Source organism: Protopterus annectens, chromosome 11.part0, assembly GCF_019279795.1.
Source record: "Protopterus annectens isolate FY-2018-M chromosome 11.part0, PAN1.0, whole genome shotgun sequence".
Taxonomy (NCBI): Eukaryota; Metazoa; Chordata; order Ceratodontiformes; family Protopteridae; genus Protopterus; species Protopterus annectens.
Window position 1 is genome coordinate 310587176 of NC_056745.1, and position 22541 is coordinate 310609716.

General features: G+C 40.5%; 1 protein-coding gene across 1 annotated transcript in view; it reads left to right on the forward strand.

Annotated features, from left to right (window-relative positions):
• The window catches only part of LOC122814939 (cilia- and flagella-associated protein 54-like), a 437893-nt gene that overhangs the window by 386731 nt on the left and 28621 nt on the right, over nucleotides 1-22541 (forward strand). Inside the window, exon 9 of the mRNA XM_044087199.1 lies at nucleotides 13250-13330. Within this exon, the coding sequence (XP_043943134.1) occupies nucleotides 13250-13330 (81 nt within the window). The remainder of the gene's footprint in view (nucleotides 1-13249; nucleotides 13331-22541) is intronic.

Genomic DNA, 22541 nt, shown 5'->3' on the forward strand with positions numbered 1-22541 from the left:
TGGCTGTTTGCTTAGAAGGGTCTGGTCATAAGCCTGAACTGGTAAATAAATGACCAACATAAGTGACTTCTCGTAGCCTGAATTTGCATTTCTGTGGATTCAGCTTAATATTCACTTGACATGCCCTTTCCAGAACTGTTCTGAGGGTTCTATCATTCTCTGCTTCACCATTACCTTCTACAAGTATGTTGTCTACTATAATAGCATAAGGATACCCAGAAAAAATTTGCTCCATTAGACATTGAAAGACTTCACTTGGAAAATGTATTCCAAATGGCATTTTCAGAAATATGTACCTTCCAAACGGAGTACTGAAAGTAGTTAGCAATGAAGATTTCTTGTCAAGCAAAATTTGCCAAAATGAACTCTTTGCATCTAAGACAGAAAAGACAGTGGCATTTGGCAGGAGAGCAGTGACTTCTTCGACTGTACACATTGCATGATGGGGTCTTTTTAGTACCGTGTTCAAATCTCGTGGGCCAATATGTATTCTGATGTTGTCTGAGCTTGTCTTATGAGCTACCACCATGGAAGATACCAATTCATTTGGAGTAGATGAACCAAATGGACAAATCACACCTTTTTGCACCATTTTATCTAGTTTGGCTTTGACTCTGGTCTGCATAGCTAGTGGAAATCTGTGGGCTGGTCTAACAACTGGACTAACATCTGGGTCTAACTTCATGGAGTACACAACTAGAAGTTTGCCTAGTTTGTCTTCGAAAAGATCAGCATATGTAGAGAAAATATACTGGGCAAAAGTAGAACAGTGGTCTTTTAAACTAACATGGTGGATTTCCTTAATAAATTAAAGCAGCCCCATTTTCAGACCGTCTCTGAGCCCTAATACTGATTGGATGTGCATCTTGGCCACATAAAATAATAAGTCATAGCTGCTCCCAGCAGAATAACATGAAAGCAATACTGAGCCTTCTGTATGAATCTCTTCACCACCATAAGCAACAAGTTTCTCGCACTTTGCCAAATCAAGCCTTTCACCAGCAGATACTCTAGCAAATGTTTCTGCAGACATAACATTGCACTTTGAGCCATTATCAACTTGGAGCTGTATGGGTTTCCATTTATCCGAACAGTACAAAATACTTCATTCTTGGCCCATAAATCAACTGCATTGACTGTTCCACTAAGCACTGACACACCATCAACATGAAAAGTAGGGTTGTAGCTTTCCAACTGATCAACTTATTTCTTGAAATGTTCCCTTTTAATAAAAGAATATGTGGCCTTTGATTTACAAAATCTTTTGAAATTATTCCATTTATTACATATGTGGCATTGTTGACCAAAAACTAAGCATTTCTCTCTTTTAAATTCCTGACTGCTACCACAAGTATGACAGGTGGCAATGAAACTGGGTGCTTCCCTGAGGCTGTGTGAAATCTGGAACTTGCTAAAAAGCACTGGTGTTTACCTGTGAGTTTGCAGGGGCTACAGTTGCTGCCATATTCCTGGACCTGTCTTTTAACCACGTGCTGCATGCTATCAATGTGAGCTTTAGAAGTTACTAGAAACATGCCTTTCTCATTTGTAAGCATATTGTGTGCTTTTCTGTTATGCATGTTTGTGTGCTTTTCTGTGGGCTCCTATATTTGATATCTCAATGGCCTTATTCAAAGTTAAATCACTGTCACAAAGCAAAATCTTTCTCACAGCATCACCTTTAATACCACACACAAGTCTATCCTTTATCAACCCATCCCTTAAATCACCAAATCTGCACGTTTTAGCCCTATTTCTCACCTTACTCTTGTCACCACAATAACAGGACACACTGGAGGGATATATTCCTGTCCCAGAGACTTCCTATACTCTGGAACAAGCTACCCATCTATATCAAGCAAAGTTCTTCATTAGCACTCTTCAAGAAAAATCTTGATGAGTGGATGGGAAATAGGAAATACACCCCGGGGATCACTTCTGTGTCTCTGCTGGACAGTGGCACAGGAAAATAACTTTCTTGGGTGGCGTAAGCTATGGAACCTTGCTGGCTAGGCTTACGTAGGCCCTTGGGCCGATAGCCTAGTACCTACCTATGAACCTATATGCTGCAAAAGTTTCACCAGGCTTTTGATCCCTTGTGTAAAATAAGTGCCTCTCCATGTTTGTCTGGGAGTTACACATTTCTCTAAATTTATGTTTTCAACACTCAGGGTCCTCCCTTGACTCAGCCGGTACAAACAATATGACAGTTTTCCCCCTCTCCAGCAAAGATAGAAGGTGCATACACAAATGTGCGTTCCCTTTAAATGGCTTCTGACCCAGCTAAATTAAGCAGAATAAATGCTTTTGTATGGTCATCTTCATTAGAAAATGCAGTCTATATGAAAATGTCATACTCTTGCTCAAACACTCTCCAGTTCTCTGCAATATTATTATCAAACACAAGTGGAGCAGGTTTTTGAAATCCTTCAGTCATGCCAACAAATTATAGTAAAACACAATGCAATCCAGGACCACTTGTAATAGTATATAAAAAAGTTGCCTCTCTGCAGCTTGCAGTAGCACTCAAATGCACAATAAACTCATCAAAATACTATACTTTGAGAAATATGCTCTGAAATGGCTGTATTTGAGAAATAACTTTAAGCAACACTGCACAAACATGCGAACACTTCATACGCTTCTGATAACTTTAAAAGTCTTATTTAATATGAAAAGGAGTGCTTTGCGAAAAATGTGATCTATTCTCTTTATTTTATTTGTTTTATTTCTTTTATGCAATTCAGACTTTATTTCAAACATTTTCCGTAGTAATTAGAATATTTCTAGAACTATCAGACATTTTGACTTATTTTAATATCGTTTTAGAGCATTCTGTATGCTTTGTTTCATATTTTGCAAATAAGAAATAGTTTGAGCAAGTTTTAACATCTGAAATTCGTATCTGACCTGTTTTGCGAATTATACAAGCAGTAGGGATGATCCACTCCTGTATATACCTCTAACAGTAGATAGATGCCTCACAGATTCAAAGTGGAGAAACTGGAGTTCTTTCTGGCCACAAGTTGTTTCAACCATGCCTCTTCTGACACCATGTCTTGTTTTAGACATGCCACTTCTGACACCATGCCACTCGTCCCTCTATACATAGAAGATGAAGCAAGCGGGGTAGTTCATTTTAGATGCTTTATTACATAGAAACACATCAGGATGGATAGCAGCATCATTAAATAAAAATGAACTGATTAACAGACAGACCTTATATACATACATACATGCTTACATCTCAACAGCTTACTACAAAATGGCACTCATACTTGGACATGCTCAGTATTTATATACTTGTGCAAGCCCTTGGATAGCTTGTTAAAGACATACATACATTGATCTACACCAGCTTCATTTATTTTGTTTTTCTTCTTATAAATGTAAATAGTGTATTTCAAGCCACAGATTCAATTTTTTTACAATACAGTATCTGTTTAATTGCCCATCAGCTCATACAGCCATGAGATTTATGAGGGGAGCAAGGTGTTTACTTCACAGACTCAAGGTAAAGGGTTTGATTCTCACCTCTGAAAGAGGAATTGGCTAGACTCAAAGTGGCCCACAAGAGCAACTTTGCTTTCAGTATTTATGGATTGGTTTGTGCTGTTTAAGATTTTGTAACTTCTTTTAGGTTTATGGTTTCATTATTAAGTAACAAAAACATACCTTAGCTCACATTCTTGCCTTAAAATCTTCAATGTTTTCTCATGGTGAAAAAGCCCTGACTGCACCCCAGACAACCAGAGTTAATAAGTGACTCAGGCATGGAGGAGCTGGACATGGAGTGAGTTTGAACAGCTTACATCAGTTCACTCGTCCAGTGTGTGTGTGTGTGTGGGGGGGCACATGGGCACACCAAATTCATTGGTCCCTGGTGGTCACCAGGAGCACATGAGAGGTGATGTCTATAAAAACTGAAAAGCCAATCCCAACATCAATAGGGTGTATGAGAAAAGGAAAAAATTCATGGTCAAAAATAGGAAATGCAATGCCCATCATGGTAGGAACTCCCTCATCAAACTAAATAAATAAATCAGGGAACTAATTAGGTTTATCAAAGCCAAATCTGGGGTAAACTTAGCCTCCCAGGCCAAAGGCAACCACAAGGCACTCTTCAGCTATGCCCAAAACCTCAAAGGCAATAAACAACAATGTGCCAATCTAATTGTAAATGGAGACACCTGTAAAGAGCTGGTGGATATAGTAAATATACTGGCCAATAAATACAGCTCCAATTTTACCCTACTTTTTCCCCCAGACATCTACCTCTAGACATACCCTGAACCATATCTCCCCAAACTATCTCTATGGAACAGATCCTCAATGCACTATCTAAAGCCAAAAACACTGCATTGATGGAACCTAACAGTATTCCAGTATGCCTCCTTAATTGCATGAAACATGACCTACTGGGGCCACAACACTATTCAGTCATAGCTTCCAAACAGGCTTTGTGATTAGCAAATGGAGGAATGCAAATGTTATTCATCTGCAAGGGTGAGCCGTCTACTGACTCAGGAAAAGTACAGTTTTGTACCTACCATAAATGTAGATGTCCGATAGATATGCAACTGCAGTCATAACATATGGGTTGTCCTGCCTCAGGCAGCCCTCGGTCGGCCGGATTCCAAAGTCTGGGTCCGACGTCGGCTGATGTCGCATTTCTCTCCGACGTCAGAGCGGCCGGAGTACATAAGCATCAGCCGACGCCATTTTCTTCAGTGTTTCTTGCCCCAGATGCCAGGTGCCCTCCAAGGAAGGCTGTAATCAAATTGGAAGACAAAAACAGGATTCCAGACAAATAAGTAAGCAATAAACAGATACACCATAACAGATATCCCCAGCTAAGAGAAACAGGGATAGGAGTGGACCCAAGGCATAGAGGGGTATGGAGGGAGGGAAAATCCGACTGCAGTTGCATATCTATCGGACATCTACATTTATGGTAGGTACAAAACTGTACTATGTCCTTCAAGAATGCAACTGCAGTCATAACATATGGGTTGAGTACCATAGCTTACCTGGGGGAGGAGGAATGCTCTAGGAAAGAGATGGTGTGGCAATCAAACCGTGCAGGACTGCCGAAGCAAAGCCTGCTCTGGATCTGGAATATAAAGGGAGATTGTAGTGTTTGGAGAATGTATGCACGGAGCTCCATGTAGCAGCTTCTAGAATGTCTTTTGTAGGCACCCCTCTTAAGAATGCTGTAGAGGTGGCTGTAGCTCTGGTGGAGTGTGGTCTGACATTGGCTGGAACATTCTTCCCATGGAAGGAATAACAAAATCTGATGCAATGTCCAATCCATTTTGAAATAGTCTGTTTGGAAATTGCTTTTCCTTGTACTCCAGGGCGTAAGCTACAAAAGCTGATCAGACTTCCTACTGGTCTTGGTTCTGTCCAGGTAGTAGCGAAGTTGTCTGTGAATGTCCAAGGTATGCAACAGTCTTTCCCCTTTGCTCTCAGGATTGGGGAAGAAAGTAGGCAGGTGAATAGCTTGATTTAAAGAAACCCTAGATACCACCTTTGGCATAAAAGTAGGGTTGGTTCTTAAGGAGACCCTGTCTCTGTGAAGGATTATGAACGGTGGTGTTGCCATTAGGGCCTGTAGTTCCGAAACCCTTCTTGCTGAGGTAATTGCCAACAGGAAAGCTGTCTTCCATGATAAAATTGTAAGTCCACTGAAGCTGCTGGCTCAAAGGGAGGTAGAGTCAGTTTTTCTAGGACAAAGTTGAGGTCCCAAGCTGGCACTGGAGCCTTTCTTGGTGGCTTAATGTTCTTGATTCCCCTGAGGAATTGCCTTAACAAAGGATGTGAAAACACAGGCGGATCATTGTTATATCTAGCTGAGATAGCTGAAGCATGTATCTTTATGGAAGAATATGAGAGTCCATTCTGTAGCATATCTGCCAAATATTCCAGGATGAGTGGGATATTCAATAATGATGCATCATGTCTCTTGCTGGTATTCCAAATGCTGAATCTCTTCCATTTTGCTAAGTAAACCTTTCTGGTGGATGGTCTTCGAGCTTCTGTTAATATCCGCTGGACTTCCTTGGAGAGAGATAGATTGAGGTTATTCATGGGATCTCCCAGGCTGTTAGCTGCAGTGTCTGAAGGTTTGGATGCACTGTTTTGAAGTTGTGTTGAGTCAAAAGTAGGGGCCATTGGGGAAGGGCCCACTTTTTGTTGTGACATATGCTCCGTAGTAGTGAGTACCAGTGTTGTCTTGGCCAGTCTGGAGCTATTAGGATCCCCTTGGGCCTCTCTGCTTTGATCTTTAGTAATACTGTGGTCATCAGTGGCAGAGGTGGGAATGCATAGATTTTTAGAAAGTTCCAGTTGAATGAAAGAGCATCTATTTTCCAAGCTTGTGGATGGTATGTCCTTGAACAGAATTTTTGTAGATGATGGTTGAGATGGGAGGCAAATAGGTCTACTTCTGGCCTGCCCCATGCCGAGGTGAGTTGTGTGAAGATTTTCGGATGTAACCTCCACTCGTGTGGATCTATGAAATTCCTGCTTAGGCTGTCCGCCAGCACATTTGCCTGGAACAAACTGGGATTGCAACTGTATGTTTAGGCTCAGTGATTTTTCCCAAAGATTCATTGTCAGTCTGCAAAGGGGGTAGGAATGGGTGCCCCCTTGCTTGTTTATGTACCACATCACAGTGGTGTTGTCTGTCCGTATCAGTAGATGGCCTTGCTGAAGTTGTTGTCGAAAGGCCTCGATGGCATGCATTACTGCCAGCATTTCCTTTTGGTTTATATGCAGATGTGTTTCCTTTGGAGACCATTGTCCTTGTATACATCTGCCCTCCATGTGCGCCCCCCATCCAAGGTTTGAGGCGTCTGTGGTCATGGTCTGTGTTATCTGAGGTTTTTTTAATGACATACCTGTGTTTGCCTGGCTTACCGAGGCCCACCATAGGAATTCCTTTTGTAGGCATGGAATGAGCGGTATGGTTGTCTCTAGGTTGTTGCTGTGCTGAGACCATAGGCTTTTTAGATACCATTGAAGCTTTCTCATGTGTAGTCTTGCTAATGGAACCAGGAGAATGCAGGATGCCATGTAACCCAGGGCCTGTAGGAATCCCCTTGCAGTCATCTGGGTAAGTTTTGCCAAACCTTTGAAATAATGAGCTAACTTCTCTTGCTTGTCTTCTGTCAGGTAAGCTATTTGAGAGGCTGTGTCTAGATTGGCTCCTAAGAAGGTAATTTGCTGGGATGGCTGGAGTCTTGACTTTTGGAAGTTGACTGTGTATCCCAGAGCCTGTAGCAATTGTATGACATAGTTCTAGTTTTTTGTCAAAATCAATTTGTCGTCCACTTGTATGAGGCAGTCGTCCAGGTATGGGTAAATTTGGATCCCCTGGAGCCTGCAATGAGCAATTACTGAAGCCAGGCATTTTGTAAATACTCTGGGCGCAGTAGATAAGCCAAATGGCAATGCTGAGAATTGATAATGCTCTGGCCCTGCAAGAAATCTGAGGTATCTTCTGCAGCTGTGTCTGATAGGGACATGCGGGTATGCCTCCTTGAGGTCCAGAGTAATCAGCCAAGACCCCTTGCCCAGCATGGGAAGGAGTTGCTGTAGAGTCAGCATTTTGAACTTTGGTACTATGAGAAAAGTGTTTAATGCGGACAAATCCAGTATTGGTCTCCATTGAGTTTCTTTGCTTGGAACAAGGAACAGTCTTGAGTAAAACCCCTGGCCTTGTTCTTGTTGTGGAACTCTTTCTATTGCTTTGATCTGAGCAAGCAGAGAAATTTGCTTGATAGCCTCTGCCCTCTGGTTTTGTGGTAGGTTTGGCATGCCTTGTTTTCTTGGTAAGGTATGAAAGTGGAACCTGTAACCTTGGTCTATAATGTCCAAAATCCATTTGTCCTTTGTCAATCTGTGCCAATTGTCTGAAAACAGATATAATTTTCCACCCAAGGGAGCTTCTGTTTGCTCCTTGGTCAGCGGAAGTAGAGGAAAGTCATTGAGATTGTCCCTGTGGGGCAGGGGAGACCCCTGTGTCACTTCTTTGGTTTGCTGGTTGCCATTGTCATCCCCTGTAAGAACCTCTGTATTGTCCTCTTCCTCGGCCACGCCTGTTTTTACCCCTTTGAAATCTTTCAGGGTTAGGAAAGGACCAGTTTTTAGAAGGCCAATTCCTGCTGAATCTGGGTGGCTGAACCTGGAGGAAATCTTTGACCGTCTGAACTGATTTTGCTTTTTCCTCGATGGACTTTAACACATCTTTAGCATTAGTACCAAAAAGCTTGTTCTTTTCCAAAGGTGCATCAAGAATTTTTGCCTTAACATGATCTGGTAGAGGTTGTTCTTTTAACCATGCATGTCTACGAATGACCTCCCCTGTCATAGCTGCCCTACATGAAGCTTCCAATGCATCATATCCACACTGCAGAAAGTGATTGCTGACTTGCTGAGAATTATGTACAGCTTCCTGCAAAGACTTCCTGTCTAAAGGTTCAGGAGAGGCCAATGTTTTCTGTAAATCATCTAACGGGTAATCCTGATATTGAAACATATGAAAGAGGCAATTCAGAGCCCTCATAGATAAAGTAGTGGAGGTGTAGACCTTTTTCCCCCATCTCTCTAATGACCTAGCTTCCCTGTTGGAAGGCAAGGGATTTTTGGAGGTGGATGCTGAAACCCCTTTAGGTCCCTGAGAAATAGTTTCTAAATCAACAGCATGGGCCCTGAAGAAATGAGAATGAGTTTCTGGGACCCTATAATATCTGTCTGGCTTGGCTGGGGCAGGAGGAAGAGTATCCGGGGTAACACTGGAGTCAGAGTATAGGTCATCCAAAACATCAAGCACAGGAGGTATAGCCAGGGGCCTGTGTTGGGGCTTTTTAAGGAAGGTTCGAAGGCGCTTTCTGGAATCAGAATATTCCTGGCCTTGCCACTTAAAATGTTCCCTCATGGTATGCAGAACTTCCCCAAAAGAAATATCCTCAGGAGGGGAGGCCGAGGGGATGGAGTCCTCTGCATCCGAGTCCTCATACGTCTGGAAGGGCTCTTCCTGGCCATCGGAGTGAACAGAGTCCTCAGAATCTTCATCTGAAGGGATAGGGTCAGAGGGTTCAACCCTGGGCCTCTTATCAGGAGGAGGCTGGGATCCTCTCTCAGGATGGGCCTGTAAACCTCTAATCATGGAAATTAAGACTGCGGCCATAGTCATGATTTGTGTTTCAGGTGTAGGCTGAGGTAAGGCCTTAGCAGTAAGGTGCTTGGTCTTGCTGGCTGCCTTAGCACATGTGTAGGCCTTAATAGACATGGCCATAGGAGGCCTAGCAGCTCCACGTGCAGGAGTGACCTTATCTACAGCAATGGTCTCGGGCATTTCCTCGGTTTCAGTATCCGGAGGAAAATCTATAACTGGCGTCGGTGTGGCCTCCGGTATCGGAGGTGTCGGTAAAGCGGTGTCTTCGGTTCGGAGCGGTGAAATAACCGTCTCAGGGGGAACTGGAGCACTCGCGGTAGGTTTTGGCGTGGAGTCGGTGGAAGACGCAGGCCGAGGATGTCGGTCCCGGTCTTTTCGTTTCTTAGGAGTCTGCGATGTCGGAAGTTCCGACGGCATTGTATAAGCAAATTTATCGCCAAAAAAGTCTTCAGCGAACTCCGCCTGGCGCCTAAGAGTGCGCTTATTGAAGGGAGCACAGGCGACACAGGCCGAGACGTCGTGGTCTGGGCCAAGGCAAGGAAGACAGTAAGAGTGGAAATCCTTATGAGGTATTTGTTTACCACAAGACAGACAATTGTTAACTTTTTCAGTAATTTCTGACATCGGCTGAGGCAAGAAAGGTCCCCAACGCGGTACTTAGCTTTTTTGATGACTTCGGATTCAAAGAATACAGGAGCTGACCGACCGGCACTTGCGAACTGCTTCTGCTTCGGGCACCGCGCGGCAAGAAAGACTGAAGAAAATGGTGTCGGCTGATGCTTATGTACTCCGGCCGCTCTGACGTCGGAGAGAAATGCGACATCAGCCGACGTCGGACCCAGACTTTGGAATCCGGCCGACTGAGGGCTGCCTGAGGCAGGACAACCCATATGTTATGACTGCAGTTGCATTCTTGAAGGACATCTGCTGACCCATAAGCCTGACTAGCCTCATATGTAAGTTCTTAGAAAGAATAATTATGGACATAAATAATAACATAGAAAACATTTAGACACCTGATCTAACCCAGTTTGCTTCTGTCAAGAGCAAGTCAAGCCTGCTGGAGTTCTTCAAGAAGATCACCAAAGTAATGGAAAGAAGAAAAACAATGGATGAGAGTACAATGATGCATACTGCTTACCTCAACCTATCCAAAGCATTCAACACAATACCACACCTAGACATTTTAGACAAGCTCACAAAATTAGGTATAAACCCCTATGTCACCCACTGGATAGGACACAAAAAGTCAGGATAGGTGAATCTACCTCCACAAAAAGGCCAATCATTTGTGGAGTCTCCCCAGGGCTTAGTGCTGGGGCCACTTCTTTTTGGCAGCTACTTGTCTGAGGTCAAGAGCAATGTCAAAGACCACTGGCTGACCAAGTCTGCAGATGACTGCAAACAGAGTGCAGTCATAGAGTCTTCCAAAGACACAAACATCCTTTAAGAAGGTCTGACACTAACTAGTAAGTGGTGCCAGAGTCACAGTCTACAACTCAATGCCAAAAATGCATAATAGTATCTTTTTGAAAGACAACCATCCCTGAAAATTAATGCATTAAAAATCACAGCTAAGAACTGTCCCAGTGGTCAGAGATTTGGGAATGCATGTAGACAGTGACTTGAGCTTTGACCATCATGTGTCTGCTGTAGAAAGAAATAATTTTATGTTGCACAATTTATAAGCAAGGGTATGGATTCTAGTGCAAAGATGTTAATATTCCATTGCACCTGACCCTCATTAGGTGAATCGGTAAGTACAATGCTCTCTTTGGTATGCACCTGACCAGGTTCCTCTCAAAAAGAATACATGGTGTAGACACCATGTGCTGTGCGGGCTGCCCCAAAGCCTTATCCTTATACTCTGTCTCCTACAGACTGCTGAGATGTGATCTATGACTGGCCTTCAAAGTATCCTTTGATAAAGCCCTTAAGGACCTGTTGCATATCCATAAAACAAATGTCATTAGAAACACCCAAACTGAGGACCTAAACCTTGTCTGCAACATAAATAAGACATATTTGAGGGACAGGTATGTCTCAGATACTGTCCCTTCTCTGGAATAGGCTCCCATCCACATAAAGCAGAGTTCCACACTGCACCTATTCAACCACAACTAGTATCAATGGATGAGGAATCATAGATTTATCTGTGGCCTGCCATCTATGTCCCTGTTAGAAAAAAGAAGCTTGTAAATGCTTGATCACCTGTACCCAAGCTATATCCTCAGTAAAATGAGTGGTATAAAAACTATCAAGTACATTAGGGAAGCATCGTTAGCCTTTAAAAGAAGCTTTAGAGTCATTACCTAGTAATTATCTATGAACCTAAGAACTTAACAGGGGGGTGGGACATTGGCTGAGTCACGTGCAGAAGTAGGAACGATATGCTGCAATATTTATTGCACACCAGACTTTGAACAATGCATGCACACACGAGAGTGGTTCAGTCATAGGAGAAAACACTCTCTCTGCAGTTGTACGATACTGCCGAGGTTGCCTTGATCTTCTCATTGGTCCTGATCGTGATTAGAGAAAGTCTGCAGGAGGACCAGTAGGTTTTGTAGACCCAGTGGATGAACACAAATACTGGAAGCAACTGATGGTCAGCTGGTGGGGCAAACAAATTGACCATTTCACAGAATAACAATAACAGATTTTAATTAGAATAAATACCTGTTTTAGCATAAACATCTGTACTGCATATAATTTGCATGCTATTCCTTTTTAAACAGTGCATACAGCTGCACACCTTCGTAAAAATAAAGTCTGAGTTTTGTCACTGCTCTTTAACAGTAGCATTTGCTCATTTCATTACTTTTTGTTATTGTAATTTCCAGTACAACCAATGTTACTTTCTGCCTACTTTTGTGAATGTCAGCACAAACATTTCTTATAGAAGTGCATACACGATTAGCAAGGATTTGCAAATTCTTTACAGTAGACAGATTTTGTGTTGCCTAAAAAGTCTTTTAGAACAGTTATTACTTCACTTTTTAAGCAAACTGTATTTTATACTTTGCATTTGCTAGCAAATCTTTCTTTTTGGCACTAGGGAAATTCATTTACTGTTTCCAATAAATGCCATGGGAGTGTTTGTGTAAATTTTTAACAACATTAGGGCCAAATGCTAACATAAACATTAAATTCAACTTAGTGGCCATTGACAGGAAAAAAATACCAGGTTTCTTAAAGGGGAAACACTATTTTAGCAAAAAAAAAAACTCAGATAAATTGGCATATATTCTTTAAAAAGGCAATCATTTCTGAGTGGAGAGGTTCCCCATCAGGGACTGATCTGCCAGAAACAAAGCTCTACTCGACCTGCTACTTCTGAGAAGTCTGAGAGATGCTTCTATGTGAGGCAGCAAGAAACTGCTGAAGAAAGTTTCACTCTGCTGATTTTCCAACAGTCAGCGGTTAGAATGAAGGAGGTAGGGAAAAGCCAAAGGTGTTTTTGAAGCTGGTTGGTTGTTGTTAACATGGCAGGAAACAATCCATAAAACCTGAGGGCTACTGCAGCAGTGAGAAATTTGAACATCTGCTAGGTATGTGCAAGTTACACAACTGTACTTTTTCCTACCCCATCTCTCAAGCTTTCCATTTTCTCCAGATATTTCACTGCAGTCCAGTATTTAAAATGCCTGACATAATCTTACTGTTAACTCCACTTGCAGCTAGAGTGAAAATAATGAATTTGAAAGTCTGATAGTATATATACATAAATTCATTCATTAGGCACTGAAAGTAAGAGGAAGTCTGTACTATCAACAAAGACTCCAACACTTTTACGGTAAATCGGGTCCTGATGTATTGAATATGAATTAGAGTAGCTTAAACTTCCAATATTTCACGGAGTGATTTAATTTCCTTTACTCTGAAATTACATTCAGAGATACACTACATGCAAAAATTAAACTGTATTCTGCTCAAGCTCACTCATGTGTGTGTGTGTGTATATACTTGTGTGTACTCATCTGCATGTCCAATAAAGACAAATGTAACTGCAGTCTACATAGCATACTCCAATTATTTCTGCTACTGACAACATTTTTTTTATTTTAGATACAAGAGCAAGTTAAGCAGTGCTGTACAGAAATCAGAGATCTGCTGCTGTATGAACAAGAAGTGACTCCCTTAACTGAGGTAATATTAACAAAATTTAAGATTCTGGGATTGCATTTGTGTGCTTTCAGTGTACCTATGAGTTGCATAAGATTCAGTTCCACTACTTCCAGTTCTCTGTGTAACATAATTTTCAGTACATAACATAACATATATTATAGCATCATAATGTATAGAAGGCCACACATTTACAAATCTTATAATACATCTCAGAAGTCTTGGAATATGACTGTGTCTTCCTTGCCAAAGTAGCATCCTAGATAACAAATGTAGGCATTCTGAGAAAGTTGCCAAGATAGATTCCCTCTGAGAAAGAATATTTACAGTATGGACATTTCATGTTATACTGAGCACTCTAAATATAGAGGGCAGTTACTTTATCAACAGTAAATTCTGGCATTTCACATTTCTGTTTCATGGAAATCTTACAAAAGCTTTACTCTCAAAGTCAAAGTAAATATCAGTCCATTTGGGGAAGGGTGCAATGACTGAGTACAATTCCCTCCTATATGTTTATGCTATTACAACCTATTGAGATGTCCAGGAAGGGATGTTCTTTGAAACATTGAAGTACACAAACGTTGAATGGCTAATGATCAATCCCAAAAGATTGAAAGCCAAAACAATGAAAAAACAAAATAGTTATTTATGTATGTATGTATGTATGTTTTTATTTATTTTTGCAGGGGCCTCTACAATAGGGAAATGGCAAATTCTGATTCCCACTGTGCACATCACTTCTGCCACTGTTTAACACATGTAAAATTACAAATGTTCAATCATATAAACTACTCTCCCAGGAAAATATATGCATGCCATAGAAGAAAAAAATGAGATGGTCTTCCAATTCTTAAGTAAGGACTGCAATGGAGCATTTTGTGAGTTATTGTTAACACTAAATTATATAAAGTTACTCTCTGAAAGAAACAGAGAAAGCCAAATCAAATTATGATACCAACAGGCAAAAAAAAAAAAAACCCTACTTTTTTAGCCTTAACTTATACTGAGTTAAAATAAAATCCTTCTTAGGAATTCAGACTTCCTTGTGTCATAATTAGCCAATATCTCCCACCATCTATCCAAACCTCGCTGAAGTTCTTAAAAAAATACTTTGTCTCAAAATAGATATAGCCCACTCAGTTTCATGAATCCACTCTGTGATTCTCTCCCTAACTCTAATTTTCAGCAGATAAAAGAATCAGAACTCTACAAACATTTCCCAATACTTCCAGAAAAAGTATAGAATTCTGACTGAACTGCACACAAAAAAGAGTTGCAGCTTATATTTTTAAACCTCTCACACAAATGCAGCCTAACTCTGTATTCTGCTATCTTTCCAGTTGCTTAGAAATGTACTATAATTATATCCCACCTGAAAAGCAATAACCCTGTTTTCTCTCTGAAATTCTTAGGCCAATAGGTTATTTACCCCATCTCACAAAAATTTTAGAAAAACTCATATATAAGTAAATTTCATCCAACAATAACTATGGAATCTTCTGTGATGCTCAACATGATTTTAGACAATGGTATAATACTAACTGCTTGTATCAAAGGGCTTATCTCATCTACTTTAGTATGGATGAATGTCTCTTCATAGAAGCTTTATTTATTGATCTCAATCAGACCTTCAACCAGGTAGATTGCCAGCCATTACAAATACTATGTAATCTATCTTTCTCAGATGACACTGTATCTTAGTTCTCCTACTACCTTAGTAACAAATGATTCAAGTAATATATGGAGACCCCCTGTCTTTACCCAGAACTCTCATGACAGGTGTCTCCCAGGGTTTCATTCTTACTCCATTCCTCTTTTCTCTTTGCACTGATAGTCTGCTAATTTCAATGCCCTCACTTAAATTAACATTATGTGCACTGCTATTCCTATGGGAAGGCCCTAACTCCTAAACTATTCATGCGCAACCACAGAATGACCAGGAAAAAACTATGATCTTGAAATCAGCACAAATAAATCTAGTTTAATGCTGTTTGGAACTGCAACTAAACATTTGCAGTCCTGTCTCATTTTCCTTAAAGATCCATGTGGTCACACTATTAAACAAGTTTTTACTTATAAGTACCTTGGTATTAACTTTGTACCCCTAGGTTAATCTCAAAATCATATTACCAACACTACTGCCAAAATTTTAGGCCAACTAAAGCAAGCATGTAAGGTTACAAGCCTACTCACACCTAACACTAGGTCATTGATTGTTAATTCTGTTTTAATTCCTAAATTCACGTTAGTCTTATGAGGAGATTACAAAAACACAAACATCTTACAAAGTCTTTGCTTATTGCTTCCACTACCCCGTCCATCATCATACCTTTTTAACAATACAGTCACATTGCAAAACACTGAAAGGCCCTTCTGTGTACTATTTACTTTATAAAATGCTACATACTAGCTTTTGCGTACTGTTATCTCACACAGTACACTTATCAGCCAATTCTTATGTCACATAAAGACCAAATAGTACAAATGAAATAGCACAATGTAACCCTGTGCTGATTAACAATGTATTAAGAGTGATCAATGCTCAATAATGGGGTCAGATTAATTAGAGAACTCGGTAGAAAAAACTCAACAGGTCACATAATGACCAGAGACACATGGAGGCTTTCACCTGACTGCATGAGTTCAGTAGCACACGTAGCAAGCTGGCAGCAGTGTGTTTTCACACACGCAATGGCAAGCCACTACAAGCATAACTAAGAGTCCACATAAGAGCAACACAAAGTCTATACTGTTTCTTTATTACAAATGGGAAGGATATGGGTATGTAGGACAGTTAGAAAGGGGAAAGAGCAAGCAGAGGAATACACAGAAGGGCAAGGAGAAAGGTGAAGTGGTATGGAAAGGAGACACAAGGTATATATTTTTGGACAGATAACATTTTTTTTTATCTTTCCAATAAGGGTAGAGGTAGCAAGAAAAAGATGGAGCAGGATAGAAAAACCAATGCAAAAGAAAGAAAAGCACCAACAGGTGCAGGTGTTGACACAATCGGGAACACACACAGACAGTGACAGTTGTGACAGAGGATTGGACTACAAACTAGGGAGGAAGTGGCACACAAGGACAGGGAACACCATGAAGAAAGCTAGTTTGGGATGTCAGCTGGCTGTCATGCTGCACAGTGCTACACCCAACCTGGGGTCAGACACCTCCATGCCCGATGTCATAGCTGGACCCAGGCACTACTGAAACATTGATCAGGGCAAGGCAGCTATACAACTCTACCAGTCACTCAATGATGCATTACAAGCTGCTAGTGCAGATGTCCAGCTGCTGGACCATTACCATTATCACCAGGCCTTCCATCTCCTGCCTGGTAACATACTGGGACCCACCAGTGGTGACCTCTAATGGGGAACCTACAGCTCTACCAGAAATAGACCTCCGGAGTGCACCAGGGATTTCTACAGGTCTCCCCTTGCTGGATGACTTATGTCACCTTGCAGAGAGGTAGAGGGTGACCTGGAGACAGCTGGGTACCCAGGAGGGGATGGCAATGCAGGTGTACTGTGTTGTGGCTGCTGCACTACTTCCACTGCTGGAGTGTGTACTGCATAAAATATGAAAGTAAATGGAGAGAAACAAAACAACAAAGGACAAATTAAAAAAGTAGAGTACAGCAATAAAGAGCAAGGAACATAAAATCAAAAGCAGTTATCACTAATGTGTACTAACTGATGGGTACTACAATCTCTGTAAGGAAGAAAATGTTGACTAGAGACCAGTCAAAAATGTAGTACAGCAGTATGTGTGCCACATGTGTCTAGATTAAATGCTACCTATCCAGTCCCGCAACATTTGTGGCATGTGAATGGTGCCTTAGATGCAAACAGTGACCACCAAGGCCAGTAAAGCTTGACTAAATAACTTCAGGGTCTGGAAGTGGCCAGGCAAAGAGGCTTACTATCAGGTGGCAGACACAGCTTACCAGATAGTTGCCTGCATGACACCACTAAGACAGTGCCTTGGAGACACTGTCACAAAAATCCAAATGTAATACCCATGACCTGGACACCAAGTAGCATTAACATATCATATTATAATACATCCACCGTGAAATATCAAATCGCAGTTGTCAGATGTATGGCCATTGTATGCCAGGCGTAACTGGCACAGGCTGGGGGGTTGGAATGGACAATGGAAGAGTAAGGCATGGCAGACTGACCAGGGCATCATATATGAATGGTAGAGTAAGGCCATGGACATGGCACTGAAAGAAGATAAACAGTCAAGTGAAAAATAAGTGTTAACACCCAGACTAGTGGTAGAATACCCAGTGGCAGCCCATTCATCATCACCATGCTACTGGTGGGAATCCCTGGCAGTAGAATAAATATTACAACAGTTCATCTTGCACTGACAACATAAGTGACATACAATGCAAAGCAAAGCTATATGCAGTGGTTAAAATAATTAGCAGAAATCCAAACCCAGACAATCAAACAGGTCTCTTAACAAACATCCAGCTACAGCATAAACCATATACATGCTCTGATGTCTAGACAGCCTTGCTTGGTGTCTCTAGCAAATCAGCCTATTGTCCCATGCCTTACAGGTGCAAAAAAAATGAAAACAGAAAGTTTTCATGACTCAGCTCTAACATTTATGCCTATGTAAGTACAACTAGCCACCTCTCAATAATACCTACTGTAGAAATCTGGTATACTGTATCTAACCTCCTTTTTGCATTGGCTAAGAAGGTCACGGCAGTTCTTCTGTAGGTTACTGTATCAATGCCAGCACTGCTCACCAGAGTGGGTAATGTCTGGGTATCACTCATTACCTTGGCAAGTCAGTGACACTCATTCACTTTGTACTGGAGACCCTGATACAAGTTCCCCAGCAGGCACCCCAGTGTTCCCATACAGAAAGATTTTATTATGCTCATTACTGTGGTCATTGCTGCAATTGCCTTAGCTATATGGGATTTATCCTGCATAGACTGTAACAGTTGACCAGCTTCCAAAGCTTAAGGGCACTTTCCACATGCCCAAATCATTAGTCAGCTTGAGGTGAGCTGACTAAAAACTCAGGTTTAGGTGCCAAGCCCTTCACAGCTTTGCTGGTTCTAAGAAGACTCTACTGTTCCATTGCTTGGCAAATAAGTTCCCTTCATGGAAGAAATGTCTACATTACATCGTTAGTTGTGAAATCTAATTTTTTTTCATAGAAACAAGTACTTTTATGTACTTTTAAAGGGCAGCACACTTTTTCTCTTTTGTGGAACAAGCTGTTTAAAAAACACTTTTACTGTGGAGAAACAATGCTTATTTTACTTTCTGTGGCTGGAAAAAGTGTATCAAGTGCTTTTTTACTGTGAGTTCTCTGGTAAAAACTAACTTTTTTTCTTACTTTCCTGTTTTGCCAACTATTGCTGCTAAGCTTCCCTGGGAACCAAGCACCATTTTCAGCTTGTCATGGAATAAGCTACCTGTCTCTCAGCTGGATCTTCTTTCAGCTACAAAAAGATAATGATTATTAAGCAGTCTTTGCCTTCACAGCAGCCTGGTAATTTGTCTCAGCTGCATGTAAGTGACTTTGCTGTGGCCAAAGCTGGCTCCTCAGACCACTGAATTTTTTCTTCAGATTCCTTGAGTGTAGTTCATACAGCCACTATGAACTGGGAGTTAGCCACTTTCTTTGTAGCTCTTGGGGTCTTGTCAGTGTCCAAGGGAGGGCCACTCATGTTGGCCATGGGACAAGGGGTAGAGAATATGCCCTTGCTTAGCCCGAATGTTGTGCCCATCACTGGGAAGCTGTTGTTGGCAATGTTTGGTTTATATTATCACTGGCAATACGTTGCCTATATTTTCCCAAATTCATATAAAAAGGACAGAAAACTAAACATTTATCTTGTGCCACTAACACTGGACAGAAGTAATTTATTGGGCTTGGTTCTGGGTCTTGTGCAGGCTGTTAATCCTTCTTGTAAGGTAGTTCGTGGTAAATGGAATCTGTAGAAGATTGTGAAGGGACAAATGCAGTTTTTTTCTCCACATGTTTCCAATTCAGATACTGAGGAAACTGTGGTATCCAATTCTCCCTGTGAGGGATTCTCTTTCTCTGAGACTATTTTCAGGACAAACCACTGTTTTCATTGGGAGATTCTCTTTCTCTGAGACTATTTTCAGGACAAACCACTGTTTTCATTGGGAGAATACTGGGGTCTCCCAATCCATAAGAAACATTGTGATTTGTTACAGCTGGAATTTCCAGAATCTTCACCTAGCCCTGAAATTCTGTCAGCTTTGGAAAGATGTTTTTGTCAGAACTTGCAATTTCCTTGGCAGTCAATCTACTGCCTCTAAGAAAGTAGATAGACTTTATAAAGTTACTCAGTCTTTTAATTTTTTATACAATAATTCTAGACCTGATAGAGCAGCTGTAGCTTTACTAAATTAATCCAGCTGCTGATAAGCATTTTGTTAATCCTAATCATTCTTCCCTGATAAGGAATGAAAGTTTTTGAAAAGTTGTGAAAAAGTGTATGCTTCTGCAACTTTGATTTTTACATTTTTAAACTGCCAGGCTCATATGTTGAAGTTTATCCTGACAAACTGAGAAAGTATGAGGAATGTTTTGACATTCATTTCCTCTTGTGAGGAAAAATCTGCATTGTGTAGTCTTGTTTCTTGTGTTTCTCAAGTCAATTTTCATTGTTTAAGATGCATTTATGACAATGTAGATATGACTTCCAAGGCTGCTGACATTAGCACAATTTTAAGGAGGCTTGCCTGTCTGCATTCTCACAATCCTACAGTCCCAGAAGATGTCAAAAATGAAATGTTAAATTTCCTTTGGATAAAGATTTAATTTTTGGACATTCTGACACGTATCAGGGTATAACAAAACAGGAAGGCTGAATCAGGGAATCTATCAGATTTTTCAGCCCTCCTTCTCTAAGTTCTCCAAGGAATTCCCTGCTCCCTCAGCCAATTTTAACAAAAAATAAATAAGTAAACACTGTCAGCAGAATGCTGGCAATCAGGCATTTAAAAAGCAATGACAGAGAGATTTCATACAGAAAATAAGAACCCCCAGGACAAAAGACAGTCACATAACTCATATTGAATATACAAGGGACCTGGCTTTCCCTCCTACCCTTGCAGTCACTTGAGCCTTGCAGAAAGTCTGAATTTCCTTTTCTGTCATTGGCAACAGATTGTTTTAGATAAAAGGGTCCTGCATGTGATCCATATAGGATATAGATGGAGTGAAAAGAAGTCCCTCCTTTTCAGGGTATTCCACCTCATTCACCAGGCCAAACTCTCCTCTTTCCTCCTGTCTTACATCATATGCTGTCTCAGAGGGTAATAGAAACTGTTCCGCCTCCTGAGTTAGGGGACGGATTTTACTGAATAATGTTTTTAGAGCTATAGAAAAAGTACTCTTGGAGACCAATTCTGGCTCTCTCTTTCCTGAACCAGTTTGTGACAGTGCCCAAGTTAAAAATGCTTTCACTTCACAACCTGTTAATCCTTCCGCATTTGAGTTTTCTAGTAACTTTAGATTCAAAAGATGTATATCATCACATGCCTACTCATCCAGATTTTGCTTGCCTAATATCATTATCTGTTGTCCACCTTACCCTTTGAGCTATAGAGTGCTCTACGAGTGTTCACAAAGTGTCTAGCTTCTGCGATAGCCCATTGCAAGCTGCAGAGTATCTTCATATTTCCATATTTAGATGACATGCTTTTCTTTGCACAGTTTTTTTCAAAGTGTCAGGAATCTGTTCTTGGGTAAGAGATCTCCATACCTCTCAACTGTATCAATTTTCACAGAATGTCCAGATTTTTGCTTCATATTTTGGTCCATTTTTCACATATTTGTGGTTTTCTGACAAATCACCAGCAATTCATTAAACACTGAAGTCAGAAAATAATGACAGGCATTTGAGTTTCAGACTTCATGCCCTTTAGACAATTCATGCTAATGCAAAAATCTGTTATTCTATCAACTTTCTAAGTTTTTAGGAGCAATATTTTTGAGGCCTTTGCCCACCCCCCATTATTTATGGCTTTGTCCAGATTTCTTACTCTAAGAGGTTGAGGGGTATGGAGATCTCCTACACAGGCTTGGATGCTGAGAGAACATTCAAAAGTCTTTTCTGACTCCATCTCACATGATAGTGTTTCTGGGTACCTGCTAGACACAACAGATGCCTTAAACTTTGCTTGGGGAGCAGTGTCAGTGGCCATAAAAGTGCAAGTTTTTTTGGACAAAAAAGACAGACCAAAACACAAACATAGTAAAAGAGATACGAAAAAACGGCAAACAGACTGTGAAATAAAACACAAATCAGGTCCAACAACCAGGAACTCTAAACCGTGAGAAATTCACTTAGAAATTAAAAAATAATCAAAATAGTAAGGGCTAAAATAACACTGTTAATTTAAAGTGCTTTTCGTCTACTATGAAAACGAGACTTCTTCAGAAACACAATTCAAATCAAAATGAACCGCCATTTATATGTTCAGCTGTTCCCAATGAATCACATATTTAAAGGCACAGTGAAATAATAATAGAAAAGTATATACTTTCACATCAATCAACACAATGAACGAAATAACAATAATCAGATATCTGCTTCTACTTCTACTAAAACGTAATATAAATATAAATATAATAATTATAAAACTTCAAATAATTAATTTCTTAACTTGAAGAAATAATCCTAAATAAAAATATGAACAAATATAAAACTAGTGCTGACCTTAGTTTTTAAACAAATGTATATAAAAAAGTATATAGTAACTATGTCTATAAAGAAATTAAAAAAGTTTTTTGACACTGCATTGTTGTAAATGTTTACTTTCTAAGACTTCTAAGTCTTAGTATACTTGAAATTGAGCAAGTGTCATTCAAACCAGGCGCACGGCAAGCATTAAGTTTAACTTGCCACACTAACTCCAATTCTTCTAGTTTTAGTTGCCTAGGTTCACCTCTATAGTCAATTTTCATTTCATCTATGACTATAAACTTTATGCCCTGTATTAGTGCAAGCATGTTTTGCTAGGGCATTATCTAACTTTTGTTTGTTGATAGCGTATTGATGTTCATACAGCCTATCGCGCAATCTCCGCTCCGTTTTGCCCACATAAAATGCGGGGCACATTTTACACATAGCTAGGTAGACTATGAAAGTAGAGTTACAATTAAACTTCCCTCTCATTTTATAACGTGTACCATTAATAATGAAGTAATCAGT